The sequence below is a fragment of the Mesocricetus auratus genome, unplaced genomic scaffold, assembly GCF_017639785.1.
Source record: "Mesocricetus auratus isolate SY011 unplaced genomic scaffold, BCM_Maur_2.0 Super-Scaffold_100037, whole genome shotgun sequence".
In the NCBI taxonomy this organism is placed as follows: domain Eukaryota; kingdom Metazoa; phylum Chordata; class Mammalia; order Rodentia; family Cricetidae; genus Mesocricetus; species Mesocricetus auratus.
Window position 1 is genome coordinate 5562401 of NW_024429215.1, and position 25413 is coordinate 5587813.

General features: G+C 40.2%; 1 protein-coding gene across 1 annotated transcript; it reads left to right on the top strand.

Moving 5' to 3' along the window:
• The first annotated feature begins 433 nt into the window (after positions 1-433).
• Positions 434-25413, top strand: LOC121132765 (vomeronasal type-2 receptor 116-like). The gene is made up of 6 exons (XM_040734142.1): positions 434-624; positions 7646-7937; positions 8269-9072; positions 16598-16828; positions 21145-21268; positions 24509-25413. The coding sequence occupies exons 1-6, from the start codon at positions 434-436 to the stop codon at positions 25411-25413; spliced, it is 2547 nt and encodes an 848-aa protein (XP_040590076.1).

Consider the following 25413-nt stretch of genomic DNA (forward strand, 5'->3'; position numbering starts at 1 on the left):
TTCACATACAGCTGTGGATCTCTGATACATTCCGCTGACATCATTTCTAAAGGTGTTCAAACAAACGACTTGTTGACACTGGCCTGGGACCAATGCACCCAACATTGCTTTCTCCCACAGGCCAAAATATCCAGGGATTACAGTGATGATATCTTGAGACCGGAGCCTGAGATGTCCTCAGATACATATTTTCAACCCATGTTTTTTTTTACCTCTAGTGTGAATCTCAGGTGGAGAGCCCTAGGGAAGAAAGTGCTTGACATTTCTTCAGGATAATAGCACCAGAAGAGAGCAAAGCATCTCAGCCACACAGCTGCCCTCTCCTTCAGGCAGCAGATATAAAAGCAGGTGCGTACATGGGGGTATCCATTTGAAAAACTGATCTGCATCCATAGTAGACTGTACTCGTTTATAGACCTGGAGGCAGGACCAGATGCTCACCTTGATTTTCTTCTTCTGTCTTCTGAATAGCCTCCTCCTCACAGGTAGTTTCACTCATCCCAAGTGCTTTTGGAGAATGAAGCAGGAAGAAGACGGAGATGTGGTGACAGGTTGCGTCTTTTTCCTTGATGCAGAGCTAATCCCAATGGACAAAGACTATTTGGACATTCTTCTGGATAAACTGTAAGTGCATTTGCATTTTCATGTAAATGTCATGATGAATAACTCAGGAGAGGTGTGTGGATGACTGGATGAGCAGAGTGATGCTGTGAGTATTCGGTCCTCTCCTTCCAACCTTAAAACCAAGAATTGGCCCAAAATATATTTTGCTTTTAGTAATCAGTTTTTTGAACTGCCAAACAGCAAGACTTTTTAGTTTTTCTTTCAATTAGCCTCCATTTAAAAGGATGAAAACAGCATTCTTCACCATGCTCCATCATAGATAACCTTCCTTTTCACCACGTGCCATTGTGAGTTAACCGCAGACTACTGCAATGAGCTCAGTGGTCAGAAGGAGCATTCAAGTCTCTTCCAGAGTCTGCGGATGTCACTTCTATCAGTGTGTGACTTCTAGTGCAGAGTCAGGGTCACTAATTGCTGTGCCATTCCTCACTGGGGAGAGTATCCATGCAGCCTCTTAGTTAAGCTTTCAGAGACTCTACATGTGTTCACTCCACACCTCTGAAGTTGTGAGGACATAGATGTACAAGATATGACCACTGTGAATTACATGGGTGTCCCATTTGCCTTTCCTTCAACTGAGCAAATGCACAGTTGCAGGCGTTTGGGGATTACAAAGGACAGGTTTTTCTCCATCTTCAAAGTCAAGAAGGAATGTCTAGACCAGGCCTGCTGTGTTTTCATCCTGAGAAAACTAGGATATCACTTACAGTGGTGATGGCTTACTCTCCGTCTCACTTCCTAGAGTGGTAGGAGCTGCCTGTGGTAGCTGTCCACCTAGAGAACTTGGATGAAGAGGTTACATCGTGGGTCATCTCTAGCACTGGAGAAGGTGTATGTGTCTGCTGTGTTTAAGTGTGTGTCTTTTATTTATTCTCTGATACTTACTTTACATTTACCTCTGCATGTCTTTCAGTAATTTTACTAATCATGGATGCATATATTACCAACATGGACAGTACACACAATTCACTTTAAGAATTGCTGATAGTTATCTTTCAAATACACAAATTTAGAGCACCAGGCCATCCCTCTAAGTTGTTTCTTTGAGTTGGATGCACAGAGTTTCATTTCTTAGTTGAACAATTCTATCCTATTGATGTAAAAATCTGTTTGTGCTGGCATTGTGAAGGGCTTGCTGTTGTTCATATTTTCTCTGGATTCAGGTACTATGTTGTGACAAACATTATACCTTTTGCTCGGGATTGCTTTGCCTATCAAGGGTATTTATTTTATCATATGTTTCAACACAATATTACAGTTATGAAAAGAAAAGCATTAATTTTCCGAGTCAGCACTGTCTGTTAGTTTTTTTAAGACATCATTTTTATAGTATAGACTTTTCCAATATACATACATATATATATATATATAAGTACACGGAAGATTTTGCCACCTTCTAATGAAATATATTCAGTTTCTTCATTAATTTAATGTGTTCATTTTCATGGCATTCAATTATTCATTAAGTTTCTTCATCCATATTTCTGAGTTAATGGGGTTTTCTTAATTTCTTTCTCAGCAAATGTGTTCTTTGTATGTGAGGAAGCAAATGAGTTTTGTGTTGGTTTTACATCTTGCCATCTTGATGTAACTTTTTGGTTGAAGTGTTTTGGATCTCAAAATGGAACCATGTCTTCTTCAAGTAGGCAAACTTTGGCTCCTTGCTTTCCTACTTTTGCCCCTTGTATGTTATCTCTTGTCCTTTAAACTGGCTAAGATTTCAGTCACTTCACAGCATAAAATGCAGAAAGCAGTTATACGTGGCATGAATTATTTACTCCTAGACATCAGGAGGCAGAGGCAGACAGAGCAGTGTGGTTCTGAAGATAGCCTGGTGGGTACAGTGTGTTCCAGGACAACCAGAGTTACCTTGTATGACTCTGTCCTATCCCTACTTCCAAAAGGCATGGTATGAGTGCGCTTGTCTTGTTTCTGGTTTTATCAGAGATAACCACAGTTTCTTTCCACTTATTACATTGTTGGCTCCTTGTCACAAATGTTATTACAGTGTTGGTATATGTTTTAGTTTGCTCTGTTGCTGCTGTAGAACAATTTGTGTACACTGCAAATATCTATTACTCTCTCTGGTTAATAAAGAGCTGACTGGCCTATAGTTGGGCACAAAGAGATTAGGTGGGAGAGCCAGACAAGGAAGATGCCAGGAAGAAGAAAGGCAGAGTCAAGGAGTCCTGAGGAGATGCAGACAAGGAAGTCATGAACTTATGGTACTGAGATAGGTAGCGAAACACGTAAAACATAGATATATGGGTTCATTAAAGTTGTAATCGCTAGTTAGTAATATGCCTAAGCTATAGAACAAGCATTTATAATTGTTAAGAAGTCTGTGTATGGTTGAACCAGATGCTTGATTAGACCTGACCAGCAGTCCTGATGAAGAACTCAGCCTTAAATGGTGTTGTTATCAATAACTGATTAAAACTAACTAGTAGAGTAGATGTTTTGTCTTGATTTTATACCCTGATTACATTCCAACACTGAAGGAATACAGGTCAGAATCTCAACAGGATTAGAGGCAGGAACCATGGAGGAACTTCACCCACTGTCTCTCTCTCCATGGCTTGCTCAGCTTGCTATTTTATACAATCCAGTTCTATCTGCACAGGAATCATATGACCCAAAGTGATCTGGGCCCATATACATCAATCAACAATAAATAAAAGGCCTAGAAAGACATGCATGAAACCAATGTGATGGGAGCCACCCCTTTCAAATGACACCCTCCTCTAAGATATGTCTGTGTTTGAGTCAAGTTAACAAAAATTAATCAGTGCAGTATCATATCCTTTCATTCCTTACATGTTTTGGGCATTAGTCACAAGAGAGACTGAATGTCCAAAGTATTTTTTGCATCTTGTCACATGATACTGTGATGCCTTTCTAAAGACATTTCTGTGATACATTACATTCTTACATCTCTACAAAGAAGCCAACAGGATTATCATTTATTTTCTCAAGTACTATATTAAGAGTCTTTCTTAGGGTCCTCCCTGTTTCCAAGACTCTCTGGTAGTGTGGTTGCAGGCTGACACTCCCCCTGATCCATGTCTAAAATCCATATATAAGTGAGTACATACCAGGATTATCTTTTTGTGACTGGGTTACCTCACTCACGACGGTTTCTTCTAGTTCAATCCATTTGCCTTCACATTTCAAGATTCCATTGTTTTTTCCCGGCTGAGAAGTGCTGCATTGTGTAAATGTATCACATTTTCTTTACCTATTCTTCAGTTGAGGGGCTTCTAGGTTGCTTTCAGGTTCTGGATATTACAAATAATGCTGCTATGAACATTGTTGAGTAGATGCCCTTGGTGTTTGAATGTGAATCCTTGTTTGGTTAGCGTTAACTTTAGGTTGTTAGCATATACTTTAGGTTGTTTGTGTATATTGTAAAGGGTGATGTATCTCTGATGTCACTTATCATCTGTATGTAGTAGGGCTACTAATGTTTTTTAGTTAATCCTGTATCCTGCCTTTTTAATGAAGGTGTTTAGCAGATGTAGGAATTCCCTGGTAGAATATTTTGGGTCACTTACATAGACTATCATATCAAAGTTTGACCCCTTTCAATTTGTATTCCCTTGATTGTCTTTTACTGTCTTATTCCTTTAGTTAGTACTTCAAGTACAATATTGAAAAGATGCGGAGAGAGTGGACAGCCTTGTCTTGTTTCTGATTTTAGAGGAAAACCGTTATGTTTTTCTACATTTAGTTTGATGTTGGCTGTTGGTTTGCTGTATATTGCTTTTATTATGTTTAGGTATGTTCCTGTTATCCCTAAATCTCTCCAACATCTTTATCAAGAAATGGTGTGTTAGATATTCTCAAAGGCTTTTTCAGCATCTATTGAGTTTATGTTAGGGTTTTTCCTTTTTCAGTTTGTTTATATGGTGGATTACATTAATGGATGTTCATATGTTGAACCATCCCTGCATCCCTGAGATGAATCCTAATGGATCATGCTGGATGATTTTTCTTATGTATTCTTGGATATGCTTTGCCACTAATTTGTTGATTATAATTGCATCATTGTTCATGAGGGAGATTGTTCTGTAGTTCCCTTTATTATTTGTGTCTTCGTGTGGCTTGAGTACCAAGGCAATTATAGGAACATAGAAAACCCTTCTGCCTCTGTTGGGTGGAACAATTTGAGGACTTGGTATTACCTTTCCTTCGAATGCCTGGTAGAATTCTGCACTGAAGCCATCTGGCACTGGGCTTGTTTCAGTTGGGACACTTTTGATAACTGCTTCTATTTCATTACGGTTTATAAGTCTGTTCTTTTTATTTATTAAAATTAGAAACAAGCTTTCTTCACACATCAATCCCAGCTCACTCTCCCTCGCCTCACTCCCCCCATCCCTCCCTCCTCATCACCTGCCAACCCTGCCAACCCCCCACCCAATTCTTACTCCACTCTCCAGGGAGGGTGAGGCCCTTCTTGGGGGATCTCCAAAGTCTGTCATATCATCTGAGGCAGTATGTAGGGCCTCCCACGGTATCCAGGCTGAGAGAGCATCCCTCAATGTAGGATGGCCTCCCAAAGGCCATTTGCATGCCAGGAAAAAATACTGATCTAGTACGGGAGACCCAAACAAATACAGAGACCTCCTCACTGACACCCACGTTCAGGTATCTGGATCAGACCCATTCTGTTCTCTCGGCCATCAGTCTAGGGTTCCGGAGATCCCCCTTGGTCAGCTCAACTGTTTCTGTGAGTCTCACACATTCGACCTTGACACCTTTTATCATCAGTCCTCCCTCTCTGCAACTGACTTCCAGGAACTGAGTTCAGTGTTTAGCTGTGGGTTTTTGCCTCTGCTTCCATCAGATACTGGATGAAGGTTCTAGGATGGCATATTAGGTAGTTGTCAAACTCATTATCAGCTCATTATCAAGGAAGGGTATTTAAGGTAGCCTCTCCACTATTGGTTAGATTGCCAGTTGGTGTCATCCTTGTAGATCTCTGAATATCTCACTAGTGCCAGATTTCTCCTCAAGCGCTAATGACTCCTTCTATTATGGTATCTTTCAAACTACTCTCCTCTATTCTTCCCTCAACTCAAACTTTCTACTCCTTTGTGTGCTCCTCTCTCCTTCTTTGTCCCCCACAGTTTTACCACACTCCCTCTCCCCTTCCCCCATGCTCCCAGTCCATTCTGGAGATCTGGTCCTATTCTCCTTCTCTGGGGTACTATGCATATCTCCGTTAGTGTCCTCCGTTTTTCCCAGACTCACTGGCAGTGAGATTGTAGACTGGCACTCCCCTGCTTCAGGCCTAAAATCCATGAGTGAGTACATACCATGTTTGTCTTTTTTTGATTGGTTTATGTCACTCAGGATGGTTTCTTCTAGTGCCATCCATTTGCCTGAAAAATTGCAAGATTCTATTTTTTGTGGTGTTTTGTTTTTTGCTGAGTAGTAAGTACTCCATTGTGTAAATGTACCACATTTTCTCTCTCCATTCTGCAGTTGAGGGGCATCTAGGTTGCTTCCAGGTTCTGGCTATTACAAATAATGCTGCTATGAACCTAGTGGAACAGATTTCCTTGTTTTTGAATGCTCATATTTTGGGTATATGCCTAAGAGTGAATTGCTGGATCTTGTGGTAGAAAGTTGGAGATACCCTTGAACAAACTGGTGCAGGAGATTGCTTCCTGAACATAACCAGTAGCACAGACACTGAGATTGATAATTAACCAATGGGACCTCCTGATATTGGGAAACTTCTGAAATGCAAAGGACACAGTCAACAAGACAAAAAGGTAGCCCACAGAATGGGAAAAGATATTCACTAAAACCACACCTAACACTTACCCCACACCTAACAAAGGGCTTATCCCGCATTATTTGCAAAGCACTCAAGAAACAAGTCTCCAAAAGACCAAGGATCCAGATAAAAGTGGGGTACAGTTTATCTGTTCTTGATTTAATTTTGCTAGGTGATATCTGTCCAGAAACGTGAACATTTCCTTTAAATTTTCAAATTTTGTGTTGTATCGATTTTCCAAGTATGACCTAATGATTCTTTGGATTTCCTCAGTGTCCATTGTTATGTCCCCCTTTTCATTTCTGATTTTGTTCATTGGCATGTTCTCTCTGCCTTTTGGTTATTTTGGATAAAGGTTTGAATGTCTTATTGATTTTCTCAAAGAACCAACTCTATGGTTCATTGGTTGTTTGTATTATTTTCTTTCTTTGTACTTCACTGATTCCATGTCCTCAATTTGAGTATTTCCTGGTGTTTGCTCTTCCAGGGTGCATTTGCTTCTTTTTGTTCTAAATCCTTCGTGTGTGCTGTTAATTCTCTAGTGTGATTACTTTCCAGTTTCTTCATATGGGCACTTAATGCTATGAATTTTCCTCTTATCACTGCTTTTAATGTGGGGGACCAGGATTTATCTCTAGTGCTTTAACTGTTTTTTTGGAGCCCATTCACTTTGATGGGAAACCTTACTCAGCCTAGATATAGGGAGAGGGCCTGGGTCTTTCCTCAAAGAGCTGGGGCAGAATTCAATGACTCCCCAAGGGAAGCCTTACCCACTCTGATGTTTGAATGGTGAATTTGTAAATAAGTACATCATCACTCCCTGAGTGTCTCTAAGACTTAATCAATACAATCAAGAAAATCTAGAACACAAAATCACGATACAAAATCATTCCCAAGTACAAGGAGTGATGAGACTGAGAAAGAAATCAAGAAAGCAACCACATTTACAATGACCTCCCAACAATCAAGTTCCTGGGAATGAAAGTAACCCAAGAACTCAAGGCCTTCATGGTCAAAATTTTATAACACTGAGGAGAGAAAGAGAAGACCATGGAAGATGAAACTATCTCACACGTTGATGGGTTGGCACAATTATTATTGAAAAAACACAGAGGAACTTTTCAAGGTTTAGCTGAAAATGACATTGAATTCAGGATGATAATCCTTGTATTAGCTATAAAGCAATCATCCATAGAGCCTTAATCATAGTAAATTCTGTGCCTGTATTTTCAGAATATCAACTAGAAATTACCAGGTTGTTTTTCCTTTGGCTTTTGCCATGGAAGAAATCAACGGGAATCCACACCTTCTACCAAATGTGTCTCTAATATTTTACGTCTTCGCTAACAATTGCAATGACAAACAGGAATTTCCAAATTTAACATACATTGCTGCAAAAAGTAATTTACTTCTCCTTAACAACATGTGTGCAGAAGACTTAAAATGTCAAGTAGCAATTACAGGACCAATATCAGCAATATCTATGAGCCTGGCGCCATACACACAACTTTACAAACATCTGCAGGTGAGGTTGTTTGGGTGGGAACATCTGGAATCTATCTACTGGAGGGTATAAGGAGGACACTGGCTTCACATTCATGGAAATCCATGTAGGAATTCACAATTCATTGTTTCATATAAAGATGAGAAGAAGAATTAGCAGTGAAGGGAATTTTCCTTGAATAATTTGTAGAAAAGTGATATCTGCAGGTCCATAGTAAGTTTGGAATAACTGCCATACTAGGGAAAATGCCTTTCTTGTCATCCCGAACTGGTGCTGTCACACTGGAGGTCTTTCATTTTGATTTCTGACAATTCTCTATCTTATGCTGATCCCTGTGTTTTATGTCCTTCAGCTCACCTATGGGCCTTTCTATGATATCCTGAGTGATCATGAACAATTTCCATATCTGCATCAGATGGCCCCCAAGGACACAGCTCTGGCCCTGGCCATGGTCTCTGTCATAATTCACTTCAGCTGGAACTGGGTTGGGCTGGCCATCTCAGATGATGACCAGGGTATCCAGTTTCTCTCAGATCTGAGAGGAGAAACTAAAGCCAAAGCAGTCTGCTTAGCCTTTGTGATCATGATCCCAGTCGACACATATTTATACATGTCAAGAGCTGAAGTGTATTACAGCCAAATTGTGACATCATCCACAAGCGTTGTTATCATTTATGGTGGCACAGACAGTACTCTAGCTGTGAGCTTTAGAATGTGGGACTCTCTAGGTTTACAGAGGCTATTGATCACCACCTCACAGTGGGATGTCATTACAAGTAAGAGGGACTACACCCTTCACTCATTCCATGGGACTCTGGCGTTTGCACACCACCATGGTGAGATATCTGGTTTAAAAAGTTATGTTCAGACATTCAACCCTTCTGAATACACAGACATTTTACTGGCAAGACTGGGGTGGATGTATTTTGACTGTGAAGCCTCAACGTCTAAGTGTAAGACACTGGAGAACTGTTCATTGAATGCTTCACTGGATTGGTTAATGCTAAAGAGTTTTGACATAGTCTTTAGTGATGTTAGTTATGATGTCTACAATGCTGTGTATGCTGTAGCCCATGCCCTCCATGACATGCTTCTTCAGCAAGTAGAATATCAGCCATTCAACACTGAGAGATTGCTGAAATCTGATTGCTCACAGGTATTGTATCTTCCAGTTATCAATGTGATATTCTTATTTTTGTTGTTGCTCTCCCTGTGTCATTCTTTTGACAGTGTTCTCGGTATCTTTTTTCATTTTTTAAAATTAGAAACAAGGTTGCTTCACATGTCAAACCCAGCTACATCTCCCTTCCATCCTCCCCTGCTCCCCCAATGTGATATTCTTTTTTATTAGAAACAAGGTTGCTTCGCTTGTCAATCATAGGTCCCTCTCCCTTTCCCTCCTCTCCTCCCACGCCCTCCCAACAACCTCCCCCATGATATTCCTTAAGAGTCTCTCAAATGCTCAAACCAAGTATGCTAGGATAATCTTTCCCAGCACATAGGGAATTCTGGACTTTTATTTTTCTGCCAAGGACGAATATCTAGATGTGCATAGATGCCTTTAAGACAAAGCCAGTGGAGTGCAGATATAATTATTCAATGAAATTCAGTGGTGTTGTTACAAAAGACCTCAACATCATCAGACCTATCCCAATATTGAAAAAAGAATCAATACTTTTTCATAAAATCCTTCCAAGATGAGACCTTGAACTTTTAAAATATAAATTGTCATTTTTAATTAAGTCATACATAAGAAAGGTGGTAAATTTTGTACATTGCACCAAATTATTAGCATCTGTTTTAACATGCCCTTTGTTTTCTTGTTCATGGAAACTGTTAGCTTGTATCATAAATGCTAGAGAATTTGATCTTTTATTTTGTTTTGGAGACATGGTTTCACTGTGTAGCTATGGGTGTCCTGAAACAAACTATGTAGAGGGTGACCTTGAAATCAGAGTTCTACACACTGTTGCCTCTTGAGTGCTACTGATGTTAAAAGACTGTGCTTCTACGCCTAGCTGTGACACTGTTTTCTTTTTCAGATACAGTTTGTCTGTGCAGATTTGGCTCCTATACTGGAACTCACTCTGTAGACCAGGCTGGCCTTGAAACCACAGAGATCCTCCTGCCTCAGCCTCCTGAGTCCTGGGATTAAAGACATGTGGCATCAACTCCTACCATATTTTTTTTAAATTGTCATTTGTGTGGTGTTCACTATAGGGCATGGTTGATATAAGTATACTCAGGTGACTCAGACATTACTCTTGGCTTGTGGGACCTTATTATCTTGATTTTCTGAGAGTAATCACACAGGAATTAAGGCTGAGACTCAGTTCAATACCTACTTGTGCACTTGTGCATGTGAATATGTATATATCTGATATTCTGTGTCTCTTTGCACCATATGATTCTGTGTATGTGTGTTACCTCCGTGTGAGTGTCGATGTGTTTCAGGGCCTCTGTGTGTGTGTGTTGTGTGTGTGTGTATGTATGTTTGTGTGTGTGTTATTGTGCATATATTACTATGTCTTTCCTATGTGTGTTGCTGGGGATAAAAGTAAGCATGTATTTTTCATGTGTACAGATGTCTTTGCAAATGTTTGTATCTATGTGTCTCTGTGTGTGTTTTGTTTCAATATATGTGTGTGTTTTTGTATCTGAGTGTGCATTTGAATGCACATGGCTGTCTACATATGAGTGTATGATGCTGTGAATATGTGTGAATGAATGTGGAGGCATTATGTGTGTGTATCTGTGGTGTGTGTGTGTAAGTGCACAATTATGTTTGGTGATTGTGTGTATGTCAGTGTTTGTGTTTGTTGATTTACTCTGAGAGAACTAAAATGCTAGGAACACAGGAACACAACGGTTTTATTTATTCACATGCTTTCATTGAATCTTCTCACACAGAAGCTTATATTAGTTTTAAACAGTTTAGCCTATTGCTCAGGCTTCTTATTGGTTAGCTCTCTCATAATTATTAACCAATTTCTATTAATCGGTTTAACTCCACATGACAATGCCTTACTGGTGATGCCCAGGGCACTTGCTTTCTTGAACCTACATTGTGTCTCCCTGGACACTTGCCACCTCCATTCAGTCCGTAGAGGGTGGGACTCTTTTTTAATGTTTTATTTAAAATAAAATTAAGCATGCTACACATGTCAATCCCAGCTCCCTCTCCTTCCACTCCACGTCCAAAACCTCCCCCAAACTACCCAATCCCCCACCCAATCCATGCTCCACTCTTAAGGGAGGGTAAGGCCCTTCATGGATGATCTCCAAAGTCTGCCATATAATCCAGGGCAGAGCCTAGGCCCTCCCCCATATGCCCAGGCAGAGACAGCCATGTGGAATGGGCTCCCAAGTCAACCTGGATGCCAGGGATAAATACTGATCACCAAAGGCCACAAAGAGTGCTGAGGGCTCCTCACTGATAACCATGATCAGTAGGGTTGGATCAGTCCATTGCTGGCTTCTCAGCTATCAGACTGGTGGCAATGTGCTCCCCCTGGGTTCAGGCCATCTATTTCTGTGGATTTCACCCACCCAGGCTTGACCCCTTTGCTCATGACTCCTCCCTCGTGGCAACTGATATCCAGTTCAGTATAGTGTTTAACGGTGGGTGTCTTCCTTTGCTTCCATCAGTCAATCTAGGATGGCATACAAGGTAGTCATTAATCACATTAACAGGGAAGGGCATTTATGATAGATAGCCTATCCACTAATGGTGAGATTGCCAGTTGGTGCCATCTTGTAGGTGTCTGGAAATCTCACTATTACCAGACACTCATCAAACCTATAATGGCTCCCTCTCTTATGGTATCTTTCATCTGGCTCTCCTCTATTCTTCCGCCAACTCAAACACTCTGCTCACCCATGTCCTCCTCTCCCCTCCTCTTCACCCTCGCTCTTTCTCCCAGCTCCCTCTACTCTCCTCACTCCCAGCACCTTGCTCTCAATACCCTCAGGAGATTCTGTCCCACTCCCCTTATCTGGGGTGCCATGCATATCTCTCTTAGGGTAGATCATGTTTCCCAAATTATCTGACAGTTATCTCTTTTTTTTATTTATTTATTTTTCAGTTTAAATTTAGATTGGAAACAAGGTTGTTTCACAAGTCAGTTCCAGGTCCCTCTCTTTTCCCTCCCCTCCTCCCATGCCTTCTCCCCAACCCCCCATTATCCACTCATTTCCCAAGGGAGGGTGAGGCCCTCCATGGGGGTGTCCATATTCTGTCATTTCATACAAGGCAGAGCCTAGACCCTCCCCCAAGTGTTCAGGGTGAGAGTGCATCTCACATTGTTGGATGGGAGTCCAAAGTCCATGTGTATACTCGGGATGAGTACTGATCTACTGCCCAAGGTTCAATAGATTACCTAGGCCTCCTCACTGACACCCACATTCAGGGGGTCTTGATCAGTCCCATGCTGGATTCCCAGGCTGATGCCTGGGATTCAAGTGTTAACCTTTGTCAGGTGAGCTGTTTCTGGGGGTTAAACCAGCCCAGTCTTAATCCCTTTGGTCATCAGTCCTCCCTCTCTGTGACTGGCTTTCTTGAGTTCAGCTCAGTGCTTAGCCTTGGGAGTCTGCCACTTCTTCTATCAGCGGGAGTCTGCCTCTTTTTCTATCAGCCACTGAATGAAGGTTCTGTTTCCCAAACTCTCTGGCCATGGGATTATAGGCTGGAACTCCCCAGATCGATGTCTAAAATCCATAGATGAAAAGAATTGGTATAAGCTGTTCTTTGAATTTCTAGCAGAATTCTGCACTGAGGCCATCTGGACCTGGACTTTTTTTGGTTGGGAGACTTTTGATGACTGCTTCTATTTCATTAGAGGTTAGAGGTCTATTTAATTTGTTTATCTGTTCTTGATTTAGTTTTGGCAAGTGATAGCTATCCAGGAAGTCATCCATTTCCTTTAAATTTTCGAATTTTGTGGAGTACAGGTTTTCAAAGTATGACTTGATGATTCTCTGGATTTGCTCAGAGTCTGTTGTTATGCCCCCCGTTTCATTTCTGATTTTGTTAATTTGCATATTCACTCTCTGCTGTTTGGTAAGTTTGGACAAAGGTTTGTCCATCTTGCTGATTTTCTCAAAGAACCAACTCTTCGTTGCATTCATTCTTTGTATTGTTTTCCTAGTTTCTACTTTATTGATTTCAGCCCTCAATTTGATTATTTCCTGGCGTCTACTCCTCCTGGGGGAGTTTGCTTCTTTGTGTTATAGAGCTTTCAGCTGTGCTGCTAATTCTCTATTATAACTATTCTCCAGTTTCCTCATGTGAGCACTTAGTGCTATGAATTTCCCCCATAGCACTGCTTTCAAAGTGTCCCATAGGTTTGGTTATGTTGTGTCTTCATTCTCATTGAATTCGAGGAAGTCTTTAATTTTTTTTATTTCTTCTATGACCCAGGAATGGTGCAGTTGAGCATTATTCAATTTCTATGAGTTTGTAGGTTTTCTGCAATTTGTGTTGTTGTTGAATTCTAATTTTAAAGCATGGTGGTCTGATAAGATGCATGGAGTTATTCCAATTTTTTGTAGCTGCTGAGGTTTGATATGTTGCCAAGTATGTGGTCGATTTTTGAGAAGGTTCCATGTGGTGGTGAGAAGAAGATATATTCTTTTTATGTGGATGAAATGTTTTATAGATGTCTGTTAATCCCAGTTGGGTCATTACTTCTATTAGACTCTTTGCTTCTTTGTTGAGTTTCTGTCTGGAATTCCTGTCTAGTGGTGAGAGTGGTGTGTTGAAATATCCCACTATAAGTGTGTTGGGCATTATATATGATTTAAGTTTTAATAATATTCCATTTATTAATGTGGATGCCTTTGTATTTGGGGCATAGATGTTCAGGATAGACACTTCATCTTGGTGGATTTCACCTGTGATGAGTATGTAATGACCTCCTCCATCTCTTTTGATTGATTTGATTTTAAAGTCTAGTTTGTTAGATATTAGGATTGCTACCCTGCTTGTTTCTTGGGTCCATTTGATTGGAAAAAAATTTCCCAACCTTTAACTCTCAGGTAATGTCTGTCTTTGAGGATGGGGTGTGTTTCTTGTATGCAGCAGAAGGAAGGGTTCTGTCTTCGAATCCATTCTGCTAGCCTGCGTCTTTTTATGGGTGAGTTAAGGCCATTAATGTTGAGGGATATTAATGACCATTGATTGCTCATCCTTCTTCGATTTGCAATGTTTGTTGTTGGTGGAAAAATGTGTGGAATTTCACCCCTTTGATCTTTTGGATGTGGTAGAGAAGGATTCTCTAATTCCTAAGTTTTTCTGGTTGTAGTTAGCTTCCTTGGCTTGCAGTTTTCCTTCCAAAACTTTCTGTAGGGCTGGGTTAGTGGATACGTATTGCTGGAATCTAGTTTTTTCATGGAATATCTAGTTTTCTCCATCGATAGTGATTGAGAGCTTTGCCGGGTATAATAGTCTGGGCTGGCATCCATGATCTCTTAGTGTTGGTAGAATATCTATCCAGGACCTTCTGGCTTTCAGAATTTCCATGGAGAAGTCAGGTGTAATTCTGGTAGGTCTGCCTTTATATGTTACTAGGCCTTTTTCCTTAGCTGCTCTTAATATTCTTTCTTTATTCTGTATATTTGGGGTCTTGATTATTATGTGGCGAGGGGACTTTTTTTTTGGTCCACTCTATTTGGTGTTCTGTAAGCTTCTTGTACCTTCATTGGCATGTCTTTCTTAAGGTTGGGAAAGTTTTCTTCTATGATTTTGTTAAATATGTTTCCTGCCCCTTTGAGGTGGTTTTCTTCTCCTTCTTCTATACCTATTATTCTTAGGTTTGGTCTTTTCATGGTGTTCCATATTTCCTGGATGTTTTGTGTTAAGGATTTGTTGGACTTAAGGTTTTCTTTGGTTATTGAATCCATTTCTCCTAGTGCATCTTCAACACTTGAGATTCTCTCTTCCATCTCTTCTATTCTATTGGCAATGCTTGTATCGGTAGTACCTGACTGTTTGCCCAGCTTTTCTATTTCCTGCCTTTCTTCAGATTGTGTTTTTTTATTGTCTCTATTTCAGTTTTCAACCCTTGTAGTGTTTGCATTGCTTCTTGCAATTTTCATCCATTTGTTGACTTTTATGAATTTTTTGGTTTGTTCTTTCTTCCATTTCTTTGAGGGATTTTCCTATATCCTCTTTTAGGGCCTCTATCATATTCATGAAAGTGGTTTTAAGATCATTCTCTTCTGCTTCATTTGCATTGGAATGTTGGAGTCTTGCTGGTGTGGAGTCTCTAGAATCTGGTGGTATCATATTTGTTTTTATGTTGCTGAGTGTGTTTTTGTATTGTCTCTTTCCCATCTCTTCTTCTAGTGGGTGCAGAAAGAGCCCCTTACTGGTCTGGTGGTTAGGGGACCAGAGTTCCTTTTGGTGGGTGCTAGCAAGTCCAATAATCTGGAGGTTCTTCTCTTCCTGGTCCTCGTTCTGGTCACATGGGTGGAGAAGAAGAACAGGAATCTGGGGTACTTAGCCTCCCACCTGGTCCCCTGGACCCTTTGCTGGATCTTGCTGTACCTGATCATGTGGCCAGAACAGCTGCTCCCCTGGTCTCCCTGGCTCCTCTGGTTTCCTGGTCTCGTTGGTGGGAGACAAGTCCTGGAGTCTGGGGTGTTTGTCTCCCGCCAGGTTTGGAAGCTCTGTGCAGTTCCCAGGTGATCGCCAGGCACTGGAACACAGGCCCAGAAGCAGGGCCTGTTGTACCTGATGCCGCCTCCGGAACAGCTGCTTCCCTGGTCTCCCTGGCTCCTCTGGCTTCCTGATCTCGTTGGTGGGAGACAAGTCCTGGAGTCTGAGGTGTTTGGCTCCCACCGGAATTGTAAGCTCTATGCAGTTCCCAGGTGATCCCCAGGCACTGGAACACAGGCCCAGAATCCTTTCTCTTTCATTTTTAATTGGAGATCATACATATCTCTTTTGGCTGCAGAAATGCAGATAACCACATGATCATCACACTTCATGCTGAAAAAGCCTGTGACATAATCCAACACACCTTCATGATAAAGGTCCTTGAGAGATCAGGAATAACAGGAACACACATGAACATAATAACAGCAATATACAGTAAACCAACAGCTCACATCAAACTAAATGGAGAGAAACTCAAAGCAATTCCTCTAAAATCAGGAACAAGACAAGTCTGTCCACTCTCTCCATATCTCCTCAATATTGTACTTGAAGTGCTTGCTAGAGCAGTAAGACAACAAATGGAGTTCAAGGGGATACAAATTGGAAGAGGAGGAAGTCAAACTTTGTTTGCAGATGACATGATGGTTTACATAAGGGACCCAGAAATCTCCATGCTGGAGCAAGAGACTCTGAATTGAAACGCTTTAGAGAGAATAAGGAGCAAGCCACAGTAACACCTTAACTCATTATTGTGTCAACAGACAAGGGAGTGAGTCCTTCTTTCTCCCTGCTTATATATGGTTTCCATCCAGTTATCTCACTTCCTGTCTCTCTGTACAGATCCACAGATCTTTATGGTAAATTAGTGGCAAGCTCCATTCTCTCTTCCTCAGACAGGCTGTATTTGTACAGGCAAGATATCACCACCACCACCTTCAATGAAGTTACGTCAAGATGAAATCAGAGCAGATTCTCTGACTTAAAGTAAGAGCTTATAAATTACAGATTTTTGCCTATCTTTCAGCTTCACCCAATTTTTAAGAAAATTCACTTCATTAACCCAGTTGGAGATGCTATACATATGAATCAGAAAGAAAAACTGCAGCCAGAATATGACATTTACCTTATCCGGAGTTTCCCCCATGGTGTTGGACTTAAGGTGAAAGTAGGAGAGTTTAACCCTACACATTTTCCACATGGTTATCAGCTCCATTTATCTGAAGACATGATAGAGTGGGCCACGGGAAGCAGAGAGGTGGGTCTGTTCTAAATACACTGATGCATACTACACAGCAATAACCTCTGCCAAGTTGGATCATTTTGGTTTCCATGTGACTTAGTGAAATTAGATTATTGGTTATGTAGACACTCAGTTTTAGCCTTCTATACAATGTTTCTTCTCTCACTTTTTAAAAACATGATATTTTATTAATTATCTGAAAATCTAAGATGTGATGTATGTTTTTCATATCAGAAACATTTTGATTTGTAAACAATAAGAGAACTAGATAGGTTTGGTATAATTTCCAGTAAAGTTTTCAATATTCTCTTGGTTCTACTCTGATTTCTACCCTGTAGAGTATAGTGTTTTCCTTGTCAGCCCCTTTGGAATTTCCCCCCGGCCGCCTGGGCTCTGCCGCATTGCAGTTCACAAATAACACACATGACACTATATTAATTATGAAGCTGGTTTCTTACTGGCTATCTCTGACTTTAGTATTTAACGCATAATTGTTAATCTAAGTATATCTCTTACCAGCGAAAAGGGTCCAGACCTCTTAGCCCTATTGTGGCTATATCATGGCTGCCTCTGCCTCTCTTTCCCAGAATCCTCCTTGACACCTAGACCCACCTATATTGCTTCCCTATTAGCCAACACTGCTTTATTGATATATACACAGGACTTCCCTATCACTACCCATTGCTTTTCTTCTCTTCCACTGAACCTCTAAGCCAGATACTGACAAGACTGAAGCTAACTGTGCGGAAAGATTTGCAACAAAGAACAAGTCATTAATTTCTATTATATAATTTTATTTAATCACTTGGACCAGAAGGTCCTAACTTGACAATATCACTAAAACTACATTAATAATTTCGTGGCCCACCTCAGATATTTCATTAATTATAACATGTGTTTTTAGACTTCTTATTTTCATAGATATTTTGCCTGTATATATCAGTTCCATATGAGTATGAGGTAGCTGAGCATGCCAGGAGATGAAGAAAACTTTAGCCTAACATAGAAGTGGTGCATTGGAAAGCAAGTGCTAATGTTTCCTGAGTCACCTCTCCAGCCCTGAATCATAACTTCTAAAGGAATATATCACTAGAAGAACATGCCTTTGTGTCTTAATTCTTGCATAACTCCTTAAGACAAACAAGCAACAAACAAACAAAGATTCATGTTGTTTCCAAGGCGGGTACTCATAGTCATAAACATTTGACTTTGAAGAAATCTGTGAATAAAAATAATGTTTATGTGTCCATGGTGTATTATAGGTATCAATTCTGATGTCTCTGGATTTATAGTAGCTGAACTACATTGCCTACTACAGTGTTGTGCTTTGACTTGAAAGACATTAACTTCAGAAAAGTCTGCAGGCGTAATCTGAGCTGATATCTCAGGTTTTTCAGATAGAGTGAAGTCAATATAAGTTGATTAATATTCTAGAAAACTATGCTCAGGGAGGAGAATAAGTGGGCTAAAGTTTAGTTACTGAGTTGTACCACTATGTCAGAGGAGTGCAATGAAATCACCAGCCTGATTCTACCAGGCCTAACTTGAACATTACAAAAACATCAAAAGGATAAGGAGGACTAAAAAAAACACAAAATGAGTCCCACTCCAGATATGCAAATCACAATGCAAAAGCAGAAGATACTTGACAACACTGAGGCAGCATGATTCCAAATGATATAGTCATAGGCTAGAGTGACAGCAAATTCAAACTTACACTCAAAGAATAATTGCAACCATGTTCCAGAAAAATCAAACAGCACACAAATTACCTCTAAGATCAACTAAATGAGTTCTCTAACACTTGTACCCAATGAGTAATTGAGTGAGGATGTGACAGAAATTCAGTAAAGGTTCAATAACAATGAAGAATCCATACTGATATTTTGAAAATGAAAGACAACAATTTGAATAACATTCTGTATAAAATGACTTAATAAGAGAATGTCTCAAGTAGAAGACAGAATCTCAGGACTTGAAACAAGCCAGATCAATTTGAATTCAAACTATGACAAAGATAGAACAATAAGGAAGGATGAAAGAAACATAAGAGACTCAGGAGATACAACTAAAAGATGAACTTAACACAATACCAACACAAGAGGAGAAGGACAACACGGGACAGGCACCAAAATATTTCTAATAACATTATAGGATGTAGTTAGAATGGGACACAGACAGGTTCAGCAAAGAATATGCCCCCATTGAATATTACTTGAAATCTGAATTATGCAGATAAAGGGAAATTGAAGGTTTCAAGAGCAAAGTTAAACTTCATTGAAAGGCCCCATCATAATAACATTAGATTTCTCACAGACACTTTAGAAAGGGGTAGTATCAATTACTATAGCTGGCAAAACTATCATTCATAGTTTAGCAAAAATGGATAAATTTATAATACAGAAAACAAAATGCAGGATCATATAACTAATAGAACAGTACTATGAAAGATAGTTGAACTTCTTCCCATGGAATATTAAGATGAACACTAAAGACCACAGGATTGCATAGACTATACTAGACCAGACCACTAGATAGAAAACCAAAGGTTAGAAATGTACCAAACTTACAAAAATACAAATTGATTATAATCAACAAATGAACTTCCATAATAACTGAATTTGGATAGTACCACTCTCAAATCAAAGGATTGCATTGCAGTTGATTTTTCACTTATTCTTACTCTATGTCTCTTTGGGTCCTTTGCAACACCCTCCCAAATAAACGTACAAAGTCTTATTCTTTCTTATGAAAACCTGGATTTTGGATTGCTAGTTTCTACCCTGCTTTCCATAAATTATCCCATTCTCCTTTTGCTTCTGGGCTTTTACTTTGCCCTGTTTCTGTAAACCTTCCATTGCTTCTTACTCCATGGCTGTTGGTGTACAGCTCTGTGGCCGCCCCTGGTGTCTTCTTTCCTGCTTCTCTACTTTCCCGGTCTTTATGTTCTTTCCTATTCTCTCTCCTCTTATATATTCTCACTGCATGCCAGTTTGATCTACTCTCTCTTGTGCCTTGCTATTGGCCTTTCAGCTCTTTATTAGACCAATCAGGTGTTTTAGACAGGCAAAGTAACACAACTTCACAGACTTAAACAATTTCAACATAAAAGAATGTAACACATCTTTGCATCATAAGACAACTGTTCCACAACATGAACAAATGTAACACATTTTCAACTAATATTCCACAACAGGACACAAACAAGCAAATTGTTTTTTTAAAAAACAAACAATAATATGTTGATTAGAGGGAACACACTACCTTCATGAACAAGAACAGAGTTTCAACAGTGAAGGTATCAGAAAGAAAATTGTAGGCCAATCTATGAACTTTGTTGGAAAAATTTCCCCAGTACTGGCAAACAGATTTCAACATCACAACTCAAAGGCCAAATCTATACCCAGAAGACTTTATTATAGGGATGAAAGGATGCTTCAACATACACAAATCAATCAAGTACATTGTTTCACATAAATATACCCTACAACAAAATTAAGAGCCCCTATAAAGATACAAAAATATCTTTAGCAATGTCCAGCATCCCTTCATAGAAAAACAACAAACAAGCAAGAATGCAGAAAAAAACAAGAAGAAACATATTTTGACAAAAAAGTTTGTGTAAGACAAAACATAGGGGACTGGAGAAATGGCTCAGCAGTTAAGAGGACCTACTGCTATTCCAGAGGTCCAAAGTTCAATTCCCAGCACCAGATGGTGGCTCATAGCCATGTCTAATGAAATCTGATGCCCTCTCCTGGCATAAAGTTGTACATGCAGACAGAGTACTCACATACATGAAATAAATAAATCTTTTTAAAAAGCACACACACAAAGCATAGAGGCCATTGGACTACCTGGTGAGGAAACCCAGCATTTGCATTAAATACAGAATGGGACCAGGCATGGTGGTCCATCCCAGAATCAATAAGCAATCAAGAAAATATTTCACAAAAGGGATCAGAAGTCGGTTAAATAGAGGCAATTTCTAAATTTAGATTCACTTTTTCTCTTGTGACTCTGCTTTGTGTCAAGCTGAGAAAACCTGACTGGCAAATGGGTGGGTGGGGTAGACAGTTCAGGCATTACAGTGCTCACACAATGTGTACTGCTAGGTCTTCTTCAATTTTTAATAGTTGGGAATCACCTCAACTTAGCATCAACTTGTTCTAATAAACTCATTTTTGGCCTTGTACAATGTACAGAATGAAATGGAATCACTCAGATCACATATAGAAAGTAGACTTCTTAACTACTCAACATGATGAGATGCTGTAACTGTTAAATGAGTCTGCAAACTTCTGACCCGGCATATGTTTGATTTTCCTCAGGTACCCTCCTCTGTGTGCAGTGTTGAGTGTGATCCTGGATTCAGAAAGTTCCATCAGGAGGGAATGTCAGCCTGCTGTTTTGATTGTGTCCCCTGCACAGAAAATGAGATTTCCAACGAGACAGGTGAAGTGTCTCCTGTGGGGAGAAATCCTCCACATTGATTTCTTCTCCTATCCACACTGAAACATTGAAGGGGCCTAGAAAGAACTGGCACTTGTGCCCAGTGTTCACCAGAGAAGATTTCTCAGACATAGTTTATTCAAACTAACATATATATTAGCCAGCTTGCAAATACAATGTGCATTCAGGATCCCAAGATAGCACTGAGCCTTTCTTAGAGTGAGAATTTAAGCACAAGAATGATATTCTCTGTTGACTTATTTCAGTTAACAAGAGCATTTAGTTGGAAGCAGCCCTACAGAAGCTAAAAGTCAAGACTAATAATACATTTTGAGACTTTTCCGGATCTACAATAACTGTGATGGACTAGGCCTTTTTTTTTAGTTTTGCAGGTGGTGATGACTATGTGCTGACGTTTACAGTCTGAATGGTACATCTAACATGGAATCAGTTGAGATGGGGTCTGGGGACCTACTATTTTCTGTGGCCCTGTTAGAGCTATCTATTCCTTTCCTAATTGTGTCTTTACAAGAATATGATTAATAACAATGTCCTTATAAATAATAATCTGTGCCATTACATACAAATTGGACTCCTTGAAAATGCATTGCAGGTAGTATTTTCTAAAAAAATAAGTGCTTGGAAAAATCAAAACAGCACTATGAGGTAACTGTACAAGGTATCTATCCCAATGATGATATCCATCTAAGGTACATGTGGACCACATTGTAGTCAGAATATTTTAAACATTTATCTTTCTTGAATGTATGTATGTCTTCCTGTGTGAGTTTGTGTAAGCCATGTATGTGTAGAAGATTGTGGAGGGCAAAAATAGTGCATGCAAGCCCTGGAACTTGATTTGTAGATGGGTATAAGGTTCCATGTAGATGCTGAGCCCACAACCTTGTTTTCTGCAATAGCTGTAAGCACTCTTAACTGTTGAGCCATCGCACCTGCCACTGAGCTCATGAATCCTACAGATCTTCATCTTGTCCCTGCCCATAAGCATTGCTGATGAAGACAGACATTGAGTCATCATGTGTTGGGAAGGGAAATAAGTATCTTGCGGTGATGGCAATGGTGTCCATACAGCAGTTGATGAATGAGCAGTATTTTGTGTTATCACTTAGTTTACAAAGAGCAGGAAAGAGAACATGAAGATGTGAGTTCAGGGTGTACCATAAGGCTGCAGTAAGAGTGAGCAGTGGAGCCTGTGGGATGAAGCAAGAGCTGTTAAATGCATGAGGGAGAGATTCCCAGAGACTATGGAGACTGATGTCATTGTAGTATATCAGGTGACTAAAGAGTAGAAATTGTGGGTAAGATTATGAGGAAACACCTAAATATGAGGCAGCGCTACAGCATGCAATTACCAGTGCTCCTGTTTACAGGGTCCATATGATTTCATATAAAAAAGTAGGGTTCAGTGTGGACACATGTTGTTGATAAAGTTGTCCTACTGTAGTGACATCTTGTTGCACCAATAGACTTGAGGTAATGGCCTTAGGGCATGGCTTTGTTATGAAGAAGTGACCCCTTATAAGGATGAGGAGGGGCTCACTCAGGCTCTCTTGGGTGGTGTTTGAATCATCCTGCATGGAGATGCTCTACCTCCAGGGACAGAAGACTGTGTCAGTTATTTACCATCATTGTGTGAGTGCTCCCCAAATGTATATCTGTTATTCTTTATTTGGGTGTTCCCAGGTTTCCTTTAACCTACCACCATCCTACTAAAGACTTTCGTACACAGTAGCAGTGAACAATGCCACAATACTATAAACAGAATAGTTTCATAGTGAAAAGGAATGGCCACAGTTACTCAAATGATAATGGAATGTACACAATATTCATAAGTCAAATCTTATTGATCGGGAGATGGCCAAATACAAAGTTGAAGACAGAATCAATTTTTACTTTTATTGGCAGTCATTGTCTATGAAGACAAGAACATTAAGAAAAGACATTTAGAGTCAGTGAGAAGAGTTAACAGGGAAATCTCTTGCCATTAAAGTTAATGACCTCAGTTCATTTGAGTTACTGACCTGAATTCCCACTGGAGTTGGCTCCTACATGCTGCATTCTCCACTCCTTGCATGCTACACACACATACACATACATAACTCAACAGATTGTAGTAAAATAGTTTTAAGATAAAATAACTATAGAGGGCATTTATAATAATAAACAGCAAAAAACAAACATTAAACTTAGTAATGTTTTAATAGGATGTATGTAGAACATAGTAATTGTGTACATGGCCAGGTCCATTTAAAGGTCACCAGAGTCAATCAATGCACTTTGTACAGGAGTTACAGTTGGTAGTGTGTCACTTGGTATGCATGGGTAGTGGAAACTGGACTTGCATCATTGCTCTGCATGATCATCCACAACATAGCACAGTTAAAATCAAATTCCCTATGTTTGCTGTGGTGGAAATTACAACGTATTGATGGAGTTTTAACTGCCCAATTCAAATAATCTGTGTTAGCACTCTCAATTGAGAGTTCTCATGTTGTCTTGCTGATGCTGTTTAATCAATAACTCCTTAAGCATTGAGTGCATTAAAACAACAAGTTCTCATACAGATAGATATTGGGGAAAGGAGAAGATGCTGACTGCTCACAAAGGTGGTGTTTTAAGATAAAGGACTTCTGAATACTAAGTCTATACAGAGTTTTCTACCTTTAATGGTATGATTATTGTTTCTTATAAACTATTTTGTAACCCTATGAGGACACAAAAATGGGCATCGTATTTCTTTGTTTTACAGTTTCCTATAACCTCCCTTTCTCTCCATACTATTTCCCACACATCCACCCAAAACTAATGAGCTCCTTTTATTTTAATATTTTCAGATACTCTTTTTCCATTTACTACCTTCACATATGCACGTGCAAGTGCACACACACAATAGATTCGTGTGTTTGGTGATGACCATGTGGGAATTTTAAAAAGGCTATAAGTGGTCTCATTCCTGGAAAAGATCAAGTCCCCATCTCTCATGAGAGCATCAATTCTAATTCAGGCAGGGAGACTCACATTATAGTGAATCCATAGGACCTGTGTTTGTCCTTGAAGAAGGCAGGCATTGTGAAACAGAAGCATTACTGTTCAGAAAAGCCTCAGTTATATCTTCAGTGATAACAAAGAAGGATGCTGCAAAGCTTCCACCTTACACTGTCAATGGCCTGTCAATAAGAAATGCTGAAGCTGCAGTAACAATACTTTTGTTTTCTGTACTAGGTTTGGATCAGTGTCTGAAGTGTCCAGAGGACCAGTATGCTAACACAGAACACAACCAGTGCATTCTCAAAGCCATGATCTATCTGGCCTTTGATGACCCCTTGGGGATGGCTCTGTCCTGCATGGCCTTGTGTTTCTCTGTATTCACAGCCCTGGTCCTTGGTGTCTTTGTGAGGCACCATGACACTCCCATTGTGAAAGCCAATAACCTCACTCTCAGCTATATCCTGCTCATCTCCCTCGTCTTCTGTTTCCTCTGCTCCTTGCTCTTCATTGGCCGTCCCAACTCAGTCACCTGTGTCCTGCAGCAAACAACGTATGCAGTTGTGTTCACTGTGGCTGTTTCCACTGTGTTGGCCAAAACAGTGACTGTAGTTTTGGCTTTCAAAGTCACTGCTCCTGGAAGAAGGATGAGGTGGCTCCTGGTATCAGGGGCACCTAACTACATCATTCCCTTCTGCACCATAATCCAAATTATTGTCTGTGCAATCTGGCTGGGAGCTTCTCCTCCCTCTGTTGACACTGATGCACACTCTGAACATGGTCACATCATCATTGTGTGCAACAAGGGCTCAGGTCCTGCCTTCTACTGTGTCCTAGGTTACCTGGGCTCCCTGGCCCTGGCGAGCTTCATTCTGGCTTTCTTGGCCAGGAATCTCCCTGACACATTCAATGAGGCCAAGTTGCTGACCTTCAGCATGCTCTTGTTCTGCAGTGTCTGGGTCACCTTTCTCCCTGTCTACCACAGCACCAAGGGCAAGGTCATGGTGGCTGTGGAGGTCTTCTCTATCTTGGCCTCTAGTGCAGGCTTGCTGGGATGCATCTTTGTCCCCAAGTGCTACATAATTTTGTTAAGACCAGAGAGAAATTCCCTTCAAAAATTAAGGGAGAAAACTTCATCCTGA